At 42.1% G+C, this 22,874-nt stretch overlaps 1 protein-coding gene across 1 annotated transcript in view; it reads left to right on the forward strand.

Annotated features, from left to right (window-relative positions):
• Positions 1-22,874, forward strand: part of dagla (diacylglycerol lipase, alpha) — a 340,274-nt gene that overhangs the window by 218,374 nt on the left and 99,026 nt on the right. Inside the window, exons 8-9 of the mRNA XM_078220586.1 lie at positions 16,701-16,835; positions 19,634-19,711. Coding sequence (XP_078076712.1) covers positions 16,701-16,835; positions 19,634-19,711 — 213 coding nt within the window. The remainder of the gene's footprint in view (positions 1-16,700; positions 16,836-19,633; positions 19,712-22,874) is intronic.

Here is a 22,874-nt window from a genome sequence, read left to right on the forward strand (position 1 = left end):
ACTATATGGCAAAGCAATTGTTAAGAAATTCTCTCACACAAAAGACGATCTTGATCTCTTAGAACAGAAATTAGTGTCCCAAGGGGCCTTTTTAATGTATCAATCTAGAGCATGTGGAGGAGAGATGCAAGAAGCTCAATGTCTTCAGACTGAGTGTGCGTAGTAAAACTATTGCTTGAAGACTTGAAATGATGGTACCCATGTGTATATTTGTGGTTTGAAGTTTTGTTAATTGAAACACTAAGTGGCACTTGCCATTTGTGCTGTTAAAGCTTGGAACTGTTGTTGTGTATGCAGTCATACATCTCAACTGTTTCATTTTAATTGGGATACTTGTGACATCAGAGCAAAATCATATAAGTGGCACATTAAGTAAGAAATTATTTAAAGAGGTGTTTTTTGTATAGATCTTTTATGGAACACTGATATCAATTTAATTAAGTTGTAAAAGTGGAGGAATTTGAACTGTGAAATAAAGATCCACGAATATTATGCTCAATTTTAAAGTGCTTAAATCAATAAAATCTTCACAGAAATAGAAATCAGTTGCAAAGGAACTATTTCCAATTGGAATGGAAATTGGAATTGTCTCCAGTTGGCCAGTTAAATTGTCTCCTGTTGAAATGGTTATGACCTGATAGCCTTGATAAATTACCTGGGCAAACTGGTTGCTCATGTGCATGCATGCCAGTGGCATGTTTCTGACCGTAAGATTTTTTTTCAAGCTCTTTCTTGAAAGTCTTCTCTCCTGGGTCTAGTGGTGGAGGGTGAAACATGCTGTAAAATAGGAGACAGTTTAAACTTGAAATTAGTTAGGGACTTGCAAAATGAATGACAAGAGGCCTTCCAAGTCAACTATGCTGCCAGCAGTAAAACAGCCTGCATGTTCATTGGGCCCACAGATGTCAACAGCCAAAGGCATGGCAAAAAATGAATTTGTCCTTTGCTTCTGTGTCTTATTCCACTATTTCAATACTATTTACCTGCAAGTGTAATCAAGGGCATATTCCGTATCCTACATGTAAAATTGGAAAATAAATACAGATTAACTACACATTCTGTGTAGTTATTCAACAGTTCAGTCTCAATGACAAGTCATTGGCCTGAACTTTTTGGCTGTTCACACTGGTGGGATATTCCAGTCCTGCTGATGCCGCGCTCCCGCGACGGATTTCCCTTTGGCAAGGAGTGCATTCAACAGGAAACTCCGTTAACAATGGTGGGACCAGAAGACCCCACTGGTGGCCAATGCTGGGATGCCTCCACGCAGAAGGTTAGCAGAAAATCCTACCCATTAGTTCTACAGGAAGCTTTAACACTAAAACTACCAGTATAATAATCCATCACTCTTTGCTGAAACCAACATCAATTATTGAAAATTAATATTAAGAATCATTACCCTGCTATCAATTGTGTAATGATAATGTACCTGGAAGAAATGTATTTTTATCATGTTTCCTGTGAGGGGTATGTTTAAAATTCAGCTCTATTTTACACGGTGGCTATTTGTCAGGGCACCTGGTAGATCACTTACTGAGAATGCAGGCTAATCATTGATTTTAGTTGGGGATGTGTTTGTTTTAATCTGAGTTAATCCATTTTTGTTCATTTGGTTTTTCTCTTGGGGTTTTTAGAGTAGGGCTTTGATTAAGTTGCTTGATGGACACAGTCATGTGCTTAAAGGGAGGAGCTAAGCTAGAGGGAAAATCAGGCAGTTACTGCCAGTTTCTGAAAGAAGCAAGACGTCTCTCTCTCTCTCTCTCTCTCCCTCTCTCTCTCCCTCTCTGGAGGGTGCTGTTTGTGGGGCCTGCTAGGAGAAATAGGTCTCTCTCTCATGGTTGAATCACCTGATGAAGGAGAGCAGCGCTCCGAAAGCTCGTGATTCCAAATAAACCTGTTGGACTTTAACCTGATGTTGTGAGACTTCTTACTGAGTCAACTTGTAGCTTTGTATCGAGGTATCTGACATTTCCACTCTGCTATCTACTTTCTAATTAGGTAGTATGAACCACAAAAAAGGGATATAAAAAAATTCACAAAGGATATCAAAATCAACAATCTTTTATATTATTACGAAAATATGTGTGATCAGGAGCAATGTGGATCTTTCTAAATTGATAACAGTAATATTGTCAGTGAAATTACGGATATGATGGGCATATTGAGTAATTACTTTGCATTAGTATTTAGAGTAGGGGGAGAGGTTAGCGTGCCAGGCATCCCATGGAAACTGAATCCGAGACAAACTTAAACTTTGAAGATTCCCCCTGTCTGGAGATGTATGTGACGGACAAAGCACACGTTTGTGTCTATTTTCAATAGCTTATTTTTCTTGGAGGGGGTCACTAGCCTGAAGCCAGAAGATTGAACATTATCACTCCACATCAAGCACGGCTGACCAAGAATTTCTCCTGCTCATGCCATCTGCCATGGAAGTATTGGAAGGATTTGCATGTTGACAATCTTCAGTGTAAAGGGTGAAGGTAAAGTATGCAAGTCGACAGTTGACATCATCAGTAATGCAAGATCACATGAGAACAGAATATACTGAGGGATGGTTGCGAGTGAAGCCTTGTGCTAAGCCTTGACCTCTCTATTGATCCTGACCAAGGACAACGTAAACCAAGACCTACAATGACGAAAACAGATCATGGCTGTGTTAAAGACGTGATGTGGAGATGCCGGCGTTGGACTGGGGTAAACACAGTAAGAAGTTTAACAACACCAGGTTAAAGTCCAACAGGTTTATTTGGTAGCAAAAGCCACACAAGCTTTCGAAGCTCTAAGCCCCTTCTTCAGGTGAGTGGTAAAGACAACAGGAAAAGCATTGAATAAGAAGCCCACTGACTCAAAATGCAGCAAATGACTGAAAAAAAATACGTAGAAGAAAATTCCACCAGAAATTGAGCTGGAGTGAAGAAAAGCCCTGCAGAAAATCTTACCTTTACCAGAGGGCATCGAACATATGGAAGGCCTGGATCAAGCCAAGAAGTTGCAGGGCTGGTATTGTAGGTTTTCCAATTAGAAAACTATTTTAGGAAAGAGAAACCACGCAGGGAACAGGTCGGTACCCTTCTCCACGCCATAGGTGGTAGTAAATATGACGTATTGTTTAGACAAGGCTTAAATGATGAAATGGCGACATACAAAGATATTATAAAAGCTTTTATGTATTTTGCCCTAAGAAAGGGCATACCCAAATACTGGGAGGAAGGGTAGATTCCTTCATGATCAACCAGCTAAGAATTGCAAAAATAAAGCGCCGAAAGGGGAATTAACTCAGGACCATATTGTTGTCGGAGCCTAGAAGAAACTTCATCAGATTTTGTATGGTCAGGGGAGGATTTAATACTATCATAGGCTGCATTGTTAACAAGACAGGTAGAAGTGAGAAAGCAAAATTGTGTATTCAATAGTGGTGACAGGAAGATTTTGTGAAGGAAAACAGCTGACACATGCAGTTTGCAAGACACAAGTAACAGCACACTTCTCAAAAACAGGAAAAGAGGGAAGAGTGTGTGATAGCCACCATTATTCAGTGTTCTTGCTGTGGAGGGAAAAGGTTGCATTAGTGCATAGAGCGTTCTGCCAGAAATTCGGGATACCATTCCTGTAAGAGTGAAGGACATTTTAAGGTTGTAAGCCACAGCAAAAAACTCCCAACTGAAAAATTTAAAGAATAACCAATTAAAGTAACATTCAAAAAATTGAAGATGCCAAAGACATTGCAATGCCATTCTTGGCAGAAGTTACAAGATTTAATGGGCGCGATTAGAGTGCAAACATTAATTTCAACGGACATGAAACAAATTTTAAATTAGACACTGGAGCAAGAGTTTCAGTTCTTTTGGACGCACAACTGTGTCTAAAGCAAGACTTCCTCCAGTAATCGACCATACAGTTCCACAGTCCAGGAGTATTCAACTGAGGGTCAAGGGACAGCTGACTGCTGCACTGAGGGGTGACAATGGCCTCCTCGTGGTTTTATCACTAGACTATCCAGAAACTCAGCTTATGTTCTGAGGACCTGGGTTCAGATCCCATCATGGGGGAACTTGAATTCAACAAAAAATATTTGGAATTAAGAATCCACTGATGACCATAAAACCATTGTCGATTGTTGGAAAAACCCATCTGGTTCACTAATGTCCTTTAGGGATGGAAATCTGCTGTCCTCACCTGATCTGGCCTACATGTGACTCCAGAACCACAGCAATGTGGTTGACTCTCAACTGCCCTCTGAAATGGCCGAGCAAGCCATTCGGTTGTTCAAGAAGTTGGCTCAGCACCACCACCACCTCAAGAGCAACTAAGGATGGGCGATAAGTGCTGGCCAGTCAGCGACCCCCATGTCCTACAAGTGAATAAAAAAAAGTATAAAGAAAGGCACATCACAGAAACATTGTACATAATCCAAACCAACAATGTTCACTATTTAACAGAAAAGCTTGCAAAGATCTACAATGATCTATTAAGTGGGTGAATTGGGAAGTGAAAACAAACCAAAAGAATTTCCAAACTTTCTGGGGAAGCTGCAAACAGTTTATCACATCGCATGCTACAACAAATATGTTCAAGAAAGAAAACAAACTACAGGGGCCACACTGTCACACATTTCAGTTGAAATACCTGAACAAGTGAACATCAATGTTGTCAAAGATTTAGAGTCCAATACTTCATTAACTACATAAAATATATCAGCAACAACATAGAGGCTAAATTAAATTTGAAAGGTACTAAAAGCTGATGATGAATCGGCTTGAATTCAGGAGTACTGCATCAACGGAGAGCCAGATTACATTCCAAATAATGTCATCCTGAAGCAAAACTTTGAGCAACAAAGTCATCTCAGTGTCGTGGATGATTTACTGATTTATGATGAGAGATTGGTCATAACAAGTGTCTGCAGAATCAAGATTCTTCAGAAAATACACCTGGGATACCTAGACATTACAAAGTGTTGTGCCAGAATGCAAAATTCTGTTTGGTGGCTGGGGATCTCAAAGTTATGAGGACTGATTTCAAACTCCATTACCTGTCTGATCCATCATCAAGAACAAAGAGAACCACTGATGGTGTCACATTTCTATCCAGACTCTAGAACATCTCGGATTCAATCTTTTTGCACTCAAAGGGAAGAAATTCCCATAGTTGTTGTTTATTACTCCAGATGGATTAAGGTTAAGCATCTGCATGGTCCCACCTTGGAAGCTGTCAAGATGTTGCTAAAGTAGTTTTTTTTGCCATACATAGCATGCCAGACTTAGTCATTTTAGAAAATGGCCCACAGTTTGCCATCAAAAGTTTTAAGCAGTTCACAGAAGCCTTTGTCCATTAATGGTGAAATGAAAGTGGCTCCATTTGTCGATAAAGGCAGTTTTTGACCAAATGTGGCATCAAGGAGTCCTAGCAAAACTGGAGTCGATGGGAGTTGTAGGGAAAGCTCTTCTCTGGTTGAAGTTATACCTAGCACAAAGGAAGATGATTGTAGTGGGGTTGGAGGTCAGTAATCTGTGCTGAAACATTTCTGCATGAACTCCGCAGTGTAGTGTCCATGGCAAAGTATCTACAGCTACTTCAACAGTGACCATCCCTCATCATAAGATCAGAAATTGGGATGTCAGCTGATAACTGCACAATGTTCAACACCATTTTCTGCTCCTCAGATACTGAAGTGGTCCATGTCCTAATGCAGCAAGATCTGGACAACATTCAGGCTTTAGCTGATAAGTGGCAAGTAACATAGCTGCCATGCAAATGCTACACAATGCGCGTCTCTAACATGAGAGAATCTAACCATTTCTCTTTGACATTCAATGGCCTTACTATCATTGATTTCCACCACACTCCCCCCACCCCATCAATATCCTAGGGGTTACAATTGGTCAGAAACTGACCTGGACCAGCATATAAATACCTTTTAGAATTCATTCAGGATTTGAGCATCATGAACAAGGCCAGCATTTATTGCCCATCCCTAATTTACCTTGCGAAGGTCATGTGTTTTTGAACCATTGCAGTCCATGTGGTGTAGGTAAGCACACACTACTATTAGGGAGGGGATTCCAGGGTTTTGACCCAATGACAGTGAAGGAATAGCAATATATTTCAATGTCAGAATGATGAATGACTTGGAGGGGAATTTTCAGGTGGTGGTGTTCTCATATGTCTGCTGCCCTTGTTTTTCTAAATAGTAGTGGTTGTGGGGTTGGGAAGGTGCTGTCTAAGAAGCTTTGGTGCATTTTTCCAGTGAATCTTATAAATGGTATACACAGCTGCCACATTGGTTATTAGAGAAGGTCAGAGGCTGGGAATTCTGTGACAAGTAACTGGCCTTCTGATACCAAAAAACATGTCCACCACCTACTAGGCTTAAGTCAGGATTGTGATGGAATACTCTACATTTGCCTGGATGAGTGCACCCCCAACAATTCTCAAAAAGCTGGACACCGTACAGGATGAAGCAGTCCACTTAATTGGCACCACATCTACCACCTTAAACATTCACTCCCTCCACAACTGTGACAGCAGTGTGCACCATCTACAAGGTAGACTGTAGGAACTCACCAAGGCTCTTTAGACAGCACCTTCCAAACCCGTGACATTTACCACCTAGAAGGACATGGGCAACAATTGCATGTGAGCACCACCTCCTGGAAATTCCCCTCCAAGCCACACATCACCTGACTTGGAAATACATCACTGTCCCTTCACGTCGCTGGGTAAAAATCCTGGAATTCCCTTCGTTACAGAACTGTTGGTGTATCAATACCAGATGAATTGTAGCAATTCAAAAGATTGGCTCACCACCAGGGCAATACGGGTTGGGCAATAAATGCTGCTGAGCCAACAATGCCCACATCTCATGAAATAATTTTAAAAAAGAATCAAGTACATCCTAGGTCTTGCATACTGGCGTATTCACCTCTTTTAATTTTTAATATCTGCGTGAAAGCTCTCAACCATTCAAGCCAATTTCTTCAAAACCTAAAGTATATATGGTCAGAACCAGGAGCCTTATCTATCTTAAATGTTAATTAACTTGCTTCATATGTCATTTTTGATTGGAACATTTGTACAGTAGTAAGGCATGACTGCCAATTCCTAAAACTATGTTGCATCAGTTTAGCTCAAGTCTCTCAAGAAACTCCCTTATCATAGAATCTCTACAGCGCTGAAGGAGGCCATTTAGCCTACCGAGCCTGCACCAACAATAATCCCACCCAGGCCTTATCTCTGTAATCCCATATATTTACCCCCTGACACAAATGGACAATTTATCATGGCCAGGCCACCTAATCCGCACATCTTTGGACTATGGGAGGAAACCGGAGTACCCAGAAGAAACCCACGCAGACACGGGGAGAACGTGCAAACTCCAGACAGTGACTCAAGCCGGGAATCGAACCCAGATCCCTGACGCTGTGAGGCAGCAGTGCTAACCCCTGTGCCACCATGCCGCCCAATGGATTATATTATCCACCATTAAAAGCCAATAATTTCCTTGCCTCAGTTTTTGAAGATGAGAGTGACATTCTTTTTTCCAATCCTTGCGATTTGACCCGAGTCTAATAGATCCTGAAAAATATCTGCGTGAAAGCTCTCATCCATTCAAGCCAATTTAATTTTTGATTAGAACATTTTCAATTTATATTTCCTTTGAACGGCAGCATCAATTGCTGCATTTGTCTCTCTCTTTCTTTTCTGAGTAAAATAATCACTATGGCAAATATCCACTATGTATTTCAGCAATTTCACTGCCTTCAGAAATAAAAACAGAAAATGCTAGAAGCAGTCAGGAGGTCAGGTAGCATCTGTGGAGAGAGAAATAATTCACATCTCAAGTCGCTGACCTTCTGTTAGAACTGAACGATGTTAGAAAGGAATAACATTGAAGCAGTTGCAGAGCCTGAGAAAGGTGAGGCAGGAAAAGAACAAAAGTAAGCCACATTTCTGATAGGATGGAGAGTAGGAGTGCTGCCATATACGAGTGTTTCTGGCATTTTCTGTTTTTCTCTAGGTTTCCAGCTTTCGCAGTGTTTTGCTTCTGTCTCCATCTTCAGACATCACTTCCCCACTGTCAAATTTTAGTGTGCCAACCCTCTCTGCGCCCATTGTTTGCTCCTGACATATTTGAAGCATGCTTTAAGAACAGTAACAACAATCTGTCACGCAACAATTGACCTTCAGGTGAAGAGATGAGAAAAAGAAAATTGGAAAATAAGTCTGGATGTATTGATGCCTTTCAGCAAGCCAAATAGATGAGAATCTCATTATTCAGACCGTGTAGTACATGGCAAAATAGGAGCCAAATTATATAACCCTCATGCTCTGTGTTATGTCGTATGAGGGCAATTCCTGCACGTTATAAAATTGTACATGACTTCAGCTGAATCAGGTAAAATTTAATTAGGACGAATTGATTGCTTTCTGGTTAGTTGTCCCATGAACAGGTGTGCTTTTCCAAATTATTTCCACTCCTACAATTAAAATCCCAAAATAGCATTTGTTGTGAGTGTAATAAAATGAAGCTGTGGCTGTGTGCTTGTCATGGAAACAGTAGACAGCCAATTAGATGCAGACTGCTGGAGAGGTGGTGATTAACATGGTTTCTGGCTGCATCATTTGTGACACTTGGAAAAATGTAATTGAAACTTTAAAGAATCTGTAAAGTGTGTGTGTGTCACAGACAGTATTGGAGCTTTGTAAAAACAAAATCTATCTTCCTATGAAATGCAAAACCATTAAAATATTAGTGTTAAATGTAGAGACTCATCAAGGCTTCTTCAACAGTTGCTTCCAAACCAGTGACCTCCACCACCTCGAAAAGCAAGGGCAGCAGATGTATGGAGACACCACCACTTGCAAGTTATCCTGACTTGGAAGTATATTGCCCTTCCTTCACTGTCACTGGGTCAAAGTCCTGGAACTCTCACCCTCGCAGCACTGTAAATGTATCTATACCATATGGACTGCAGCAGTTTAAGAAGGCAGTTCACCACCACCCCACCATGGGCAATAAACACTTTTACTGTCCAGTGACACCTACATCTGGTGAAAGAATAAATAAAATAAAAGATAAATATGTCTGTTACCAGATCTTCTTATGTCGACCATATCAACAGACTATTAGCCACGTTACAGTGCATTCACATTAAGTGAGATTATGCCACAGTTAAGTATGTAGACTATACTTACAGTCTCTATTCTGTTTGCATTACACTTCATCCACAGCTGATGCGGTACCAAAGAACAGTACAGCACATGATCAGGCCCTTCTGCCCTCCTAAGCCTAAGCCTACTCTCTGTCTTTTATGATTAAATGATGTGGAGATGCCGGCGTTGGACTGGGGTAAACACAGTAAGAAGTCTCACAACACCAGGTTAAAGTCCAACAGGTTTATTTGGTAGCAAAAGCCACTAGCTTTCGGAGCGCTTGCTGCTCCTTCGTCAGGTAAGTGGGAGTTCTATTCACAAACAGGGCATATAAAGACACAAACTCAATTTACAAATTAATGATTGGAATGCGAGTCTTTACAGGTAATCAAGTCTCAAAGGTACAGACAATGTGAGTGGAGAGAGCGTTAAGCACTGGTTAAAGAGATGTGTATTGTCTCCAGCCAGGACAGTTAGTGAGATTTTGCAAGCCCAGGCAAGATAGTGTGGCATGAACCCAAGATCTCGGTTGAGGCTGTCCTCATGTGTGCGGAACTTGGCTATCAGTCTCTACTCAGTGACTCTGCGCTGTTATGTGTCGTGAAGGCTGCCTTGGAGAACGCCTACCCGAAGATCAGAGGCCGAATGCCCGTGACCGTTGAAGTGTTCCCCAACAGGAAGAGAACATTCTTGCCTGGTAATTGTCGGGCGCTGTTCATTCATCCGTTGCCGTCGCACCTGCATGGTCTCCCCAATGTACCATGCCTCGGGACATCCTTTCCTGCAGCGTATCAGGTAGACAATGTTGGCCGAGTTGCAAGAGTATGTACCGTGTACCTGGCGGATGGTGGGTTCTCACGTGAGATGATGGCATCTGTGTCGATGATCCGGCACGTCTTGCAGAGGTTGTTCTGGCAGAGTTGTGTGGTGTCGTGGTCACTGTTCTCCTGAAGGCTGGGTAGTTTGCTGCGGACAATAGTCTGTTTGAGGTTGTGCGGTTGTTTGAAGGCAAGAATTGGGGGTGTGGGGATGGCCTTGGCAAGATGTTCGTCTTCATCAATATTGTTGAAGGCTCCGGAGAAGATGTCGTAGCGTCTCCGCTCCGGGGAAGTACTGGACGACGAAGGGTACTCTGTCCGCCGTCTCCCGTGTTTGTCTTCTGAGGAGGTCGGTGCGGTTTTTCACTGTGGAACTGTCGATCGATGAGTCGAGCGCCATATCCTGTTCTTATGAGGGCATCTTTCAGCGTCTGGAGGTGTCTGTTGCGATCCTCCTCATCTGAGCAGATCCTGTGTATACGGAGGGCTCGTCCATAGGGGATGGCTTCTTTAACGTGTTTAGGGTGGAAGCTGGAGAAGTGGAGCATCGTGAGGATATCCGTGGGCTTGCGGTATAGTGAAGTGCTGAGGTGACCGTCCTTGATGGAGATGCGTGTGTCCAAGAATGCAGCCGATTCCGGAGAGTAGTCCATGGTGAGTCTGATGGTGGGATGGAACTTGTTGATGTCATCATATAGTTGTTTCAGTGATTGTTCACCATGAGTCCAAAGGAAGAAAACGTCATCGATGTATCTAGTGTAAAGCATCGGTTGAAGGTCCTGTGCGGTGAAGAAGTCTGGTTTGAACCTGTTCATGAAGATGTTGGCATATTGAGGTGCGAATTTGGTCCCCATGGCTGATCCGTGTGTCTGAATGAAGAACTGGTTGTTGAAGGTGAAGACATTACGGTCCAGGATGAAGCAGATGAGTTGTAAAATTGCGTCTGGAGACTGGCAGTTGTCGGCATTGAGTACTGAGGCAGTTGCAGCAATGCCATCGTTGTGGGGGATGCTGGTGTAGAGTGCCGAGACATCCATTGTGAGCAGGAGTGGTTCAAGTGCTCTATGTGTGCTGAGCTTCTGTAGGAAGTCTGTAGTGTCGCGACAAAAGCTGGGGGTTCTTTGTACAATGGGTTTCAGGATGCCCTCGACGTAGCCGGTGAGGTTCTCGCCCAGGGTCCCATTGCCCGATACGATGGGACGGCCGGGTGTGTTTGCCTTGTGTATCTTCGGGAGGCAGTAGAGATCTCCAACACGGGGAGTACGTGGGATGAGAGCACGGAGGGTGCTCTGAAGGTCCGGATCAACGGTCTTGATCAGTCTGTTGAGTTGACGGGTGTGTTCTTTGGTCAGATCTGCGGGTATCTGTCTGTAGTGTTCCTCGTTGTTCAGTTGTCGGTACACTTTTTTGCAGTAATCCGTTCTGTTCAGTATGACGATGGCCCCTCCTTTGTCTGCTGGTTTGATGACAATGTTGCGGTTGGTCTTGAGAGCGCAGATGGCGTTGCGTTGTGATTGGGTGATGTTCGGGGCTGTCTTGTGAGTGTGGTTGATGAATCTGGTGTTGGTGCACCTCCTGACGGCTTGGGCATACATGTCAAGTCGAGGGCAGCGGCCTTCCGGAGGAGTCCAATTCGACTCTTTCCTCTTCGGTTGCTGCACTGCGGATCTCTCTGCGGGTGTTCTGGTTCATTGGCTGTTTCATTGTGTTCGCTGTTGGCCTCTTGGGGTTTGTGGAAGAACTCCTGCAGCCTCATTCGCCTGATGACTTCCTCTGTGTCTGCTGAGAGACAGATGGCGTCTATTTTGGTGGTGGGGCAGAAATTGAGCCCTCGGCTGAGAACTTCGATTTCATCTGGTTGAAGTGTGTAGTCCGACAAGTTGACAATGGACTTCCCTGCAGTGGTACTGTTTTCTACTGTGGTACCGGGGGAGGCTTGGTTGCTGCTGGTGGTGATGCTGAGTTTCTCAAGTTTCCTGTTCTTGGTGTGCATGTAGATGGCGTAGTTCCGTTGTCGCATCTGCTTGGCAGCTGGTCTGCGTCCTGAGCGCAAGTTGAGAATATGGACTCTATCTTGGTTTCCTGGATGCGGCGTTTGCTGTAGAGCTGGTGTATGAGGTGGTTGAGGAGTGCGAGAGAGGTGCGACGGCAAAGTCTCTCAGCGTAGTCTGTGTTATAGGTTGACCTGAGTGGCTTGTAAAATCTCACTAACTGTCCTGTCTGGAGACAATACACATCTCTTTAACCTGTGCTTAACGCTCTCTCCACTCACATTGTCTGTACCTTTGAGACTTGATTACCTGTAAAGACTCGCATTCCAAACATTATTTTGTAAATTGAGTTTGTGTCTTTATATGCCCTGTTTGTGAATAGAACTCCCACTCACCTGACGAAGGAGCGCTCCAAAAGCTAGTGGATTTTGCTACCAAATAAACCTGTTGGACTTTATCCTGGTGTTGTGAGACTTTTTATGACTAAACCAGTTCTGTATCCATCTTACCAGCTCACCTTGGATCCCATGTGACTTCACCTTCTGTAGCCTGCCATGAGGAACCTTGTCAAAGACCTTGCTAAAGCCCATGTAGACAATATCCACCACCCTGCCCTTATCAATCATCTTTGTCACTTCCTCAAAAAACTCAATCAAGTTTGTGAGACAGAACCTCTCCCGCACAAAGCAATGCTGCCTATTGCTAATAAGTCAATATTTTTCCAAATGTGAATAAATCCTGTCGCTAAGAATCCTCTCCAATAATTTCCCTACTACTGACAAAAGGCTCCCTGTGCTGTAATTTCCTGGACTTTCCCTATTGCCCTTCTTAAATAAAGGAACAACGTTGGCTACTCTTCAGTCCTCTGGGATTTCTCCTGTGTATAAAGAGGATCCAAAGTTTTTGTACAAGGCCGCAGCAATTTCTTCCCTCGCCTCCCTCAGCATTCTGGGATAGATCCCATCTGGTCCTGGGGACTTGTCTACCTTAATGCTTTTCAGAACGCCCAACACCAATGTTTATATCACAGGCCTAGAATACCAACATACTCCTCTCTAGACTCACCATCCACCATGTCCTTCTCCTTTGTGATTACTGATTCAAAGCATTTATTAAGGACCTCACCCACTTCCTCCAGCTCCACACACAAATTCATTCATTGTCCTTGAGTGGACCTACCCTTTCCCTAGCTACCCTCTTGCTCCTTATAGATGTATAAAATGCCTTGGGATTTTCCTTAATTCAGTTTGCCAAGGACACCCTCCTAATTCCTCAAGTTCTTTCCTGCTTTCTTTGTATTTTTCAAGGGCTCTGTCTGTCTTCAGTTTCCTAAATATTACATTTGCCTCCTTTTTCTTTTTGATTAAGCTCACAATTTCTCTTCTCAGCCAAGGTTCCCGAATTTTGCCATCCTTTTCCTTCATTTTCACAGGAACATGCTGATCCTGAACTTTAATCAACTGGTCTTTAAAAATTCCCATATGACAGATATGGATTCACTCTCAAACTGCTGTCCCCAATCTACATTCCCCAGTTCCTGCCTAATATTGTTATAGAAACATAGAAACCCTACAGTGCAGAAGGAGGCCATTCGGCCCATCGAATCTGCACCGACCACAATCCCACCCAGGCCCTACCCCCACATGTTTACCCGCTAATCCCTCTAACCTACGCATCCCAGGACTCTAAGGGGCAATTTTTTTTTTTAACCTGGCCAATCAACCTAACCCACACATCTTTGGACTGTGGGAGGAAACCGGAGCACCCGGAGGAAACCCACGCAGACACGAGGAGAATGTGCAAACTCCACACAGACAATGACCCGAGCCGGGAATCGAACCCAGGACCCTGGAGCTGTGAAGCAGCATTGCTAACCACTGTGCTACCGTGCAGCCCAAACATGGATACTCAGATCATAGAAAGAAATCATAGAAACCCTACAGTGCAGAAGGAGGCCATTCGGCCCATCGAGTCTGCACCGACCACAATCCCACCCAGGCCCTACCCCCACATATTTACCCGCTAATCCCTCTAACCTACGCATCCCAGGACTCTAAGGGGCAATTTTTAACCTGGCCAATCAACCTAACCCACACATCATTGGACTGTGGGAGGAAACCGGAGCACCCGGAGGAAACCCACGCAGACACGAGGAGAATGTGCAAACTCCACACAGACAGTGACCCGAGCCGGGAATCGAACCCGGGACCCTGGAGCTGTGAAGCAGCAGTGCTAACCACTGTGCTACCGTGCCGATATAGTTAGCTTTCTCCTAATTTAGTACTTTCACCCAAGGACTACTCTTATCCTTATCCTTAAGTAACTTAAAATTTACAAAATTATGGTCAACTGTTTCCGAAATGCTCCCCCACTGAAACTTCAATCACCTGGCCGGGCTCATTCCCCAATAGCAGGTCTAGTATGGCCCCTTCCCTAGTTGGTCTATTTACATATTACTTCAAGAAATCCTCCTGGATGCACCTAACAAATTCCCCCCTCTCCCAACTAAGTCGCTGACACTAAGGAAGTCCCAGTCAATATATATAAGCTGTCCACATATCTGTTCCTCTATATCCTGCTGGCTGTTGGGAGGCCTGTAGTACAAATGTTATTGCACCCTTCCTATTCCTGAACTCTACTCATAGGCCTCGCTGAATGAGCCCTCCAAGATGCCCTCCTTGCGTAGACCTGTGACATTCTCCCTAATCAGTAACACAACTTCCCCACCTCTTTTACATCCCTCTCTGTCATGCCTGAAGCATCTAAATCCCGGGATGTTATGCTGCCAGTCTTGTTCCCCTCTCAACCAAGTCTCTGTAACAGCTACAACATCATAGTTGAATTTTGAAACCTGAATTTTCAGCATTTTGGCAAGGGTGGGGGGGGGCGGGGGGTGTCGCACGCTGCTGAATTGCCTTCACAAAGAATGAGAATTCACTCATATTACCCCAGGCCTTTCTATAAACAATCCATTTTTATATTTTCCACCAATGCATTGCCTGATGTGTTTTTCAAGTTCTGTGTACTGATGTGCAAACGCTGTAATGTTCCTCACAGTGAAAACCACAAATAAACTTTAAAAGTGTTATGATTCCCACTGCTGTTTGTACTGGCCAAGTCAGATCTCAGAATAAAACCTGGCTTGATAGATCCTAACTTTTCTTTAGGAAATCATGGAGGAATGTTACTGAACAAATTTACAGAAGTCTGTTGATCAACTTGTAAGACAAAGAGTAAAATATTTGCTAAAACAACAAAAGTGAACTATATTACACCAGACAAGAGAAGGTTGGGAAGATCTCAACACAAACGCAAGAAGACAATTCAAATTGCCACTTTACCTCAGCAATATCATTACAGACACACAAACCAGTGAAGAGTTACCACCAGCTTGGCACAGTGGCTTCTCAGTTGGTACTGGCATGGTTGCTAAGGGTTTTCTTCCCATGAATTACTAAGCATTCACTTGATGCTTCTCACCCAATTCTTATCTCTCACCGAGAGATAAGATTCCAAACTGCAGAGCAAGCAAATGAGTTTCCCTGAACTCTGTCTTCCAGTAGCATTTCTGCTAAACTGATCATTTTACTGAGTCTCATAACTGATTGTTCGGTTCACTGTCCCACGAGCTTTTCCTCCTCGGAGCTTACAAATCTCCATCTCTGTCTGACCTCTTCCCTTTTTTCTGTGTCTGTCTCACTGGATCGCTGTCAGTCTGCAACAGTAAAGCTTTTCTCTTTGTGTTTTGTTTCCAAAATCACTGAATTTTCAACCTCTTTTAACCCATCTCTTTAACTTCAGGGATTGTAAAACCTAATTAAAAATGTATACATACAAACAAACCCAAAATACCTAAAAGCTTTTAGCCATAAATCCAACCAGACACCCAGGCGCAAACGTTCATAAACAAGACCTTAATGAAACTGAAAACATTTTTACCTTAATGCACACACATGCGCGCGCACACATAATAAATATATAAATTCAACTAAAATGTAAGCATTGTTCATAATAAAAATGAAAAGTTACATTTGTCATATGAGCTGATAGAGCCAAACAACCAATATTATTATTTATTGTGCTCCTTATTTCTTGTATCTTGCTTGTCAAATATTTCTCTTTTCCTTTCTTTCATCTTACCAATTCTGTTTTTCACTGTTATTCTTTGCATCTCATTAGCTATGAGATTTGTACTGTTTACTCTTGCTAGAAAACAAAACAACATTATCAGGTATCAACCTGGCATCTGACTCATAAAGTTGTGATTTCAAGCTTTGTTCAAGAGACCTGAGAACAGAATCTAGGTTAATATGAAAGGAGTGCTGCACCATCAGAGATGTTTTCTGGATGAGATGTAAACTTTGGCCTTGTTGTTATTATTGGTGTGCACACTATTATTATTGTACATATCACGTGTATTCTCCATGATATAGATTCACTGTATACATTTATACACACAGATAAAGGTGAAGCTATTCTGACATGGTAGTAATGAGAGCTCTCCATTAAAGATGCAATCTTAAAGTTGATTTTGTTTTTTAAGACAGGATATGATTGCATCCAATTAGAATGATGTCATTGTGATAAAAATGGCTTACACCAGGTGTAATGTTTCTCCTTCCCCAAATTAAATAAGACATCTGTGCATTTTTACATGAATGCAGTGCTCCTTTATTGTATCTAACTGTCTTAGGATTTTTACTTTGCTATTCTCAGCTTTGTTTCTTCTTCACAGGATGCCTATTCTGAAGTTGCTTTTCTTTTTGCTGAGTTCTTCCGAGACTTGGACATTGTGCCCTCTGACATCATTGCAGGCCTGGTATTATTGCGTCAGAGACAGAGGGCCAAGCGATTTGCTGTCTTGGATGAGGTAGGAAATAGGTTCTGTGATTTTTGGTGTTGGCCGTGGGTTCTTTGTGTTTTGGGGTAGGCATGTGGGTCTGTGTGACTTAGAGTGGGCAATCATTGATTGTGATGCAACCCGTTTCAAGCTTCTGTGTGCTCAGAGATGGTTTCCTGATCCTGGTCTTTTCCAGCACAAGGGTCTGAAGATGGACTCCCTGACCTGCGTTTGGGTGTCATGCCAGTTTGAAGACAAAGGCTTGCTGTTTTCCTCATTGTATACACATTGAAACATAGAAAGTAGGAGTGGGAGTAGGTCATTCAGCCCTTCAGGTCTGCTCTGCCATTCAGTATGACCATATGGCTGATCCTCTTCTCAATGCCATACTCCTGCATTCACCATACCCCTTGCAACCTTTAGAGTCTGGAAATCTATCCATTTCCTTCTTAAATATATTCAGTAACTTGGCTTCCACAGCCTCCTGGGTAGTTAATTCCACAGGTTCACCAGCCTCTGAGTGAAGAAATTTCTCCTCATCTCAGAGGCCTACCTTGTGTCCCCTTGTTCTAGACCATCTCAGCCAGAGGAAACAACATTCCTAAATTCAGCCTGTCCAGTCCCTTTCAGAATTTTATGCGTATTAATAATACTGTCAGTCTTCCAAACTCCAATGAATATAGGCAAAGTCAACCCAGTCTTTCCTCATACGGCAATCTTGCTATCATATAATCCTACAGTGCAGAAGGAGGCCATTCGGCCCATCGAGTCTGCACCGACCACAATCCCACCTAGATCCTATCTCTGTAACCCTATGCATTTATCTTAACTAGTCCCCCTGACACTAAAGGGCAATTTAGCATGGCCAATCAGCTAACCCATACATCTTTGGATTGTGGGAGGAAACCCACGCAGACATGGGGAGAATGTGCAAACTTCACACACACACTGACCCAGCTGGAAATTGAACCCGGGTCCCTGGCACTGTGAGGCAGCAGTGCTAACCACTGTGCCACCAATTAAATTATTGATGTTTTTGTGAATAGCTGGGGCCCAAGCACTGATCCCTACAGAACCCAACTAGTCACTGCCTGCCACTTGAAAAAAGACCCATTTATTCTTACTCTCTGTTTCCTAAGCAATTCTCAGTCCATGCCAATATGTTACCTCCAATCCCATGTGCTTTAATTTTGCACGCTAACCTCTTAAGTGGGACTTTATCAAAAGCTTTCTGAAAATCCCAATACAGTACATCCACTGGTTCTCCCTTATCTGTTCTGCTCATTACATCCTCAGAAAACTCCTGTAGGTTTGTCAAACATGATTTTCCTTTCATGAATCCATGTGGACTTTGTCTAATCCCACTGATGTTTTCCAAATATCCTGTTATCACATCCTTTATAATCTAGCATTTTCCCTACTATTGATGTTATGCCTCTGCATACTTATGGGTGACTAAATTGTGCCCCAACAGAATTGACCCCTGAAAATGGCAGGCAAGTGGTGAAGGATGAAAAGAGTCCCCAAGTCAGCATCTGCCACCATCCACCCTGTGTTTGATAAACTTTCAGTTTGGGGAGGCTGAAAGGAGCTAATTTCTTAGTTTTCTCTTTTCCTAACTCGCATGTCTCAGTCTATCAACATCACCAACATCACATCCTCCCTACACAAGACACCGAGTTACTTTGCTTTTTAACCTAATTAGTGTTTTGAAGTGTCCACAAGAAAATCTGTAAACATTATGAATAAATTTACCACTTCCCACTCACATTTGGAAGAAACTTGCTATATTCCTTTCCAAGGTACATCTGGGGTCATTAATGCAACATTTCTTTCCTTAATGCAGTTCAATTGAACTTTCTCTGTTATTTTACAGATTGGTCAAATATAGGGCTTGTATTTGTGCATCTGTTGCACCAGATCGGCACATGGGTGTTGAAGGACAGAGCCCGTGTAAATTCTATACATTGTTCCAGAGGTGTTAATTCTTTCTTGTGATGGACTCTTGAGTTACCAGTTGCAGATTGGTATTAAAAATACTCTGGAATGAGCTCGTCTTATTTCTTCATTTTGCTGAAAGTTCTGAAGTGCATTCGTCAACTGTTCTAGCATTTGTAGTATACTTTCATGTTTATTAATATTTGGAAATTGAATTGTTAGTAAATTGACCATGTGACTGCGCCAAATACTGATCAAAGATGCATTGACTTCCAGTCTGTGCTAAGTTAGGTCCCAACTGGAGCAGCATAGGGGTACAAGTACTACAATTGATTTTATGTCCCTCAGATACTGAAAGGAAAGAAAAACCAAGGTTCTGCTCCAGATTGATATTTAATTGAAAGTGCATGTATGTAGATATTGAATAAGGAGAGGGTGATGTTATGACCAAACAGCCTTTAGCACTCGCACACAATTCATAACAACGGACACTTGGATGAGTTACTAGAAATTATTCAACAGCAGTGAATTCAGACCCCCAGTGTGAATCAGTGACTAGAGAAAAGGCTGGGTTGAAGTCAATGGATGGGACAGAAAATGGCCATGGCCAGTATATGTTGTTTCACCAGAATAGCTGTCGAATATTTAATCATAATTGCTTGGGCTGGCAAATATGTTGGGCAGAGGAAAGAAGAAGAAAGATTGTAAAGGCTGGCAATGCATGAAATAATGGGAAAATGCAAGCAAGAAAAGATCTGAAAGAAACAGGTATCCCATTTTTCAAAACAGCAAAAATGAAGATAAGGTGAATGGGAGAAAAGAGTGCCTGATGTTGGAATTCTCTGCTAATTTAAATTGCAACTGATGTCATTTTTCTTTTTTCTCTATAGGCAAATAATGACATTTTGGCCTTTTTATCAGGAATTCCAGTCACTAGAAATACAAAGTACCTTGACTTGAAGAATGCCGTGAGTGTTGTTCTTTAATATATTTGAGCACTGTGAAACAATTTGGCACATTGCCAATGTATAATGTAGTCTGTGCTGAAGTGGGTAAGGGCAGTATAATGTGACTAAATGATTGATTCTGAGAATCCATTTTCTCTGAGAGACGCATTAATGTATGATGAAAGCCTGCAGTCCGAGAAGAATCTCAGTAGTTATGCTGCTAAATGCTTAATGGTCACAGAATATTTGAGTGTCTGTTCCATTCAAACAACATTTTTGCAGAGATTTTAACTTGTGCAGTTTTAGATTATGGAGAGACGGCTGTTTTTTCCCCATGTAACATTTTGAAATGTGTGACAATTCAGTTGATTACATTTCTCCTGGCATTTGCCATATGGACTTTAACCTGGTGTTGTGAGACTTCTTACTGTGTTTACCCTAGTCCAAGGTCGGCATCTCCACATCATGTTTGCCATATGTGCCAGGCATTGTTGTCTCAGTTACATATACCACATTGCAGCCAGAGGAGTATTTTTGAGGGCTTGCACTTCCAATAAGTAAAACTGGAAGCAACCAAACTCTGCTTTGTTTTCAGCCAACTCTGTTGTTTTCTTAGTTATGCAGCATCTGACTAATTAATTAATTTTGTATTTTCCTATCTTATTTTGCCTATTGGTGTTGGTATTTAAGTAGTGATCTGTTTACATGAGAAATAGAGGAAGAAAATATCAAGACTCCTCCCTTTTATCATTCAGTTGTTTTACCATTGAGTGAACAGTTTAGATTATCTTGACGAATATGAATTCCTTTTTTTGATAAAGTCAATAATTCTGATGGCTTAGTAAGTAAATGTATTACTTATATAGGCAGCATAGGCAAGAAGATTCCTCATTTGATTCTTGCTCTATGCAACTATTCTCAGTTAGGCAGCTTATTTAAGCAAGAGGAGCAGGAATAGGCCATGAGCCCACGAGAGCCAAGTCCACCGGAAAATCATGACTGACCTTCAATCTCAACTCCACTTTCCTGATCAATCCCCACACTGTTTGATTTCTTCAGAGTCCAAGAATTTATCTATCTCAGCTTTCAATGTGCTTAATGATTGAGGGCTGGATTTTGTCCACCAAGGCAGGTAGCTCAAGTCAGGAAATTCCAGAGTTGCTGGACCTGCTGAGTTAAAAGTGCCCTGAAATGCAATATTTTCACTCTTGGGGTGGGCAAGAGATGAAGTTGTATGTGCTGACCTGGCAGCAGATGCTAGAAGGACAAATCCCAAGGCAGGCTGTTTAAAATACCCTTCTCAGTTCTCTGAGACTTGGACTTGTTTTAGAAGATTTTAGGCCCTCTGCCTGCAATCCTTTCAACTACTCAGTCACCACCGTGGCCCTGCTAGCCTCCATGCCAACTCATGCCCAGTTTCGGGCCAGTCAAATCACTGATGCCAAATCATACCCACCCTGCATGATTCCTCATGCACCCTTGCCAACTCAATGCATAATCTCCCAGTATCCACCATGGGCAGACTTTAACATGATGTAAAGATGAACAAAAATATGAAAATCTAATGTAGCTCTCACTGTGCTGACTTAATAGTGAAAGCAACTCCTCCCGTTCATGAATGCATCAAAGATTTCAAATCTGCTCAGGTGTTTAATCTCTTCTAAAAATGATCTGTTCATACCCCTATTCCTTTCATAGCCTGTTTAAGTTGTCAATCAAACTGTGAACTGAGAGCTTCTTGCTGAGATAAGTACAACTTTTGAAACATAGCCAAGCATTAATAATGAATAACCATTTGGAAAATGTCAACAAAGAACCCTATTGAATCTGCTTGAACAGGTGCCATGTCTGCTAGACTGTTAATCAATGTTGTCCAGTGGTAGATTATTTTTTTTAACAATCACTGACAGCTGCAGTTATTTTTTTTACACTTTAAAGGTTGGAGATTTAGAAAACTTAACATCATGATACTTAAACAGACCTTAACCATCTTTCAGTAGCATTTACGTCTGCTGTATCAATTGGTGACTCCTATGCTGCAAGTTTAAGACCCTTGCAAAAGCCAAAATTAACTCAGTTTGAACTCAGCGCTAAATTCAAATTGCCCTACTGAGTTAATTCGAGTTTCCTTCCTGTGAGATTAATGTCCTGTCCCTCTTTGGAGGGCAGCCAACATTTGTCCAGGAACATTTAGTAGCTTTCGGAATTTTTAGAAAATTTTGCTTGGGCAAAATTGGGCAGATGAGCTTTTAGTCTCTTGAGCCTGTTCGCCCATTTGCTCAGATCATGGGTGATCTGTACTTCAACTGCATTTAGCTGCCTTGGTTCTGTATCTCTAAACACCCTCATCCAACAAAAATATTTCAGTCTCAGTTTTGAAAATGTCAACAGCTTTTTGGGGAAGTTAGCTCCAGATTTCCATTACTACCCTCTGTGCGAAGAGGCACTTCCTGGCATCACCCAAGCTATGCCCCTTTGCTCTGGAATCGCTCTGGGGATATCATAAATTACTTTACAAAAAAAACAAATAGTCAATAAACATCAAATATTTTAGGTTTTCTGTTTTAGCATTTCAATAGTGCAGATTGTTATGGATTTGCACATTTTCAGTTTAAATTATTATTTCAAAGTTATTTATCACTTGGAATTAAAGGAAGATTCCAAAGAATATGGTAATAGTATTTTTGATTCTTACAAGTATATCTACCAATGACTTGTGTAAGGGATGAAACTGGATGGAGCAATAAAACTTGATATTTTATATCCCCACCCGCAGTTTTTCTGCCTTTCCTGAAGGTATGCACCCCTTGCTGGGGCAACGGCATGAGCAACTTTCTGGTAGCTCATCCAAATAGTGACTCTCCATGTGTGAGCCGAAGCAGCATGAGTATTGGACTGGCTCATAATGGTTATAAATTTCTGTTTAAACATTTTCCTGATGTTAGTTGACAGCACTTGTCGTTCTGTTGTGAAAATGACATTGCAATAAAATGATCTGGAACTATTACTGCTGTAATAGGTTCCTGGCAGTCCTCCTTCATTTATTGACACAAACCCTGTTACAAAATGTACTGGAGCCAATAAATTCCCAATTGCACTGCCTTAGTGCTAGGAACGTGAGTGTTGATTTTTCCTTGGGGAATCCTTTGTTTTATTAAAGCTTTTGCTGTCAACAAAATGCCTT

Source organism: Mustelus asterias, chromosome 9 (genome assembly GCF_964213995.1).
Source record: "Mustelus asterias chromosome 9, sMusAst1.hap1.1, whole genome shotgun sequence".
NCBI lineage: Eukaryota > Metazoa > Chordata > Chondrichthyes > Carcharhiniformes > Triakidae > Mustelus > Mustelus asterias.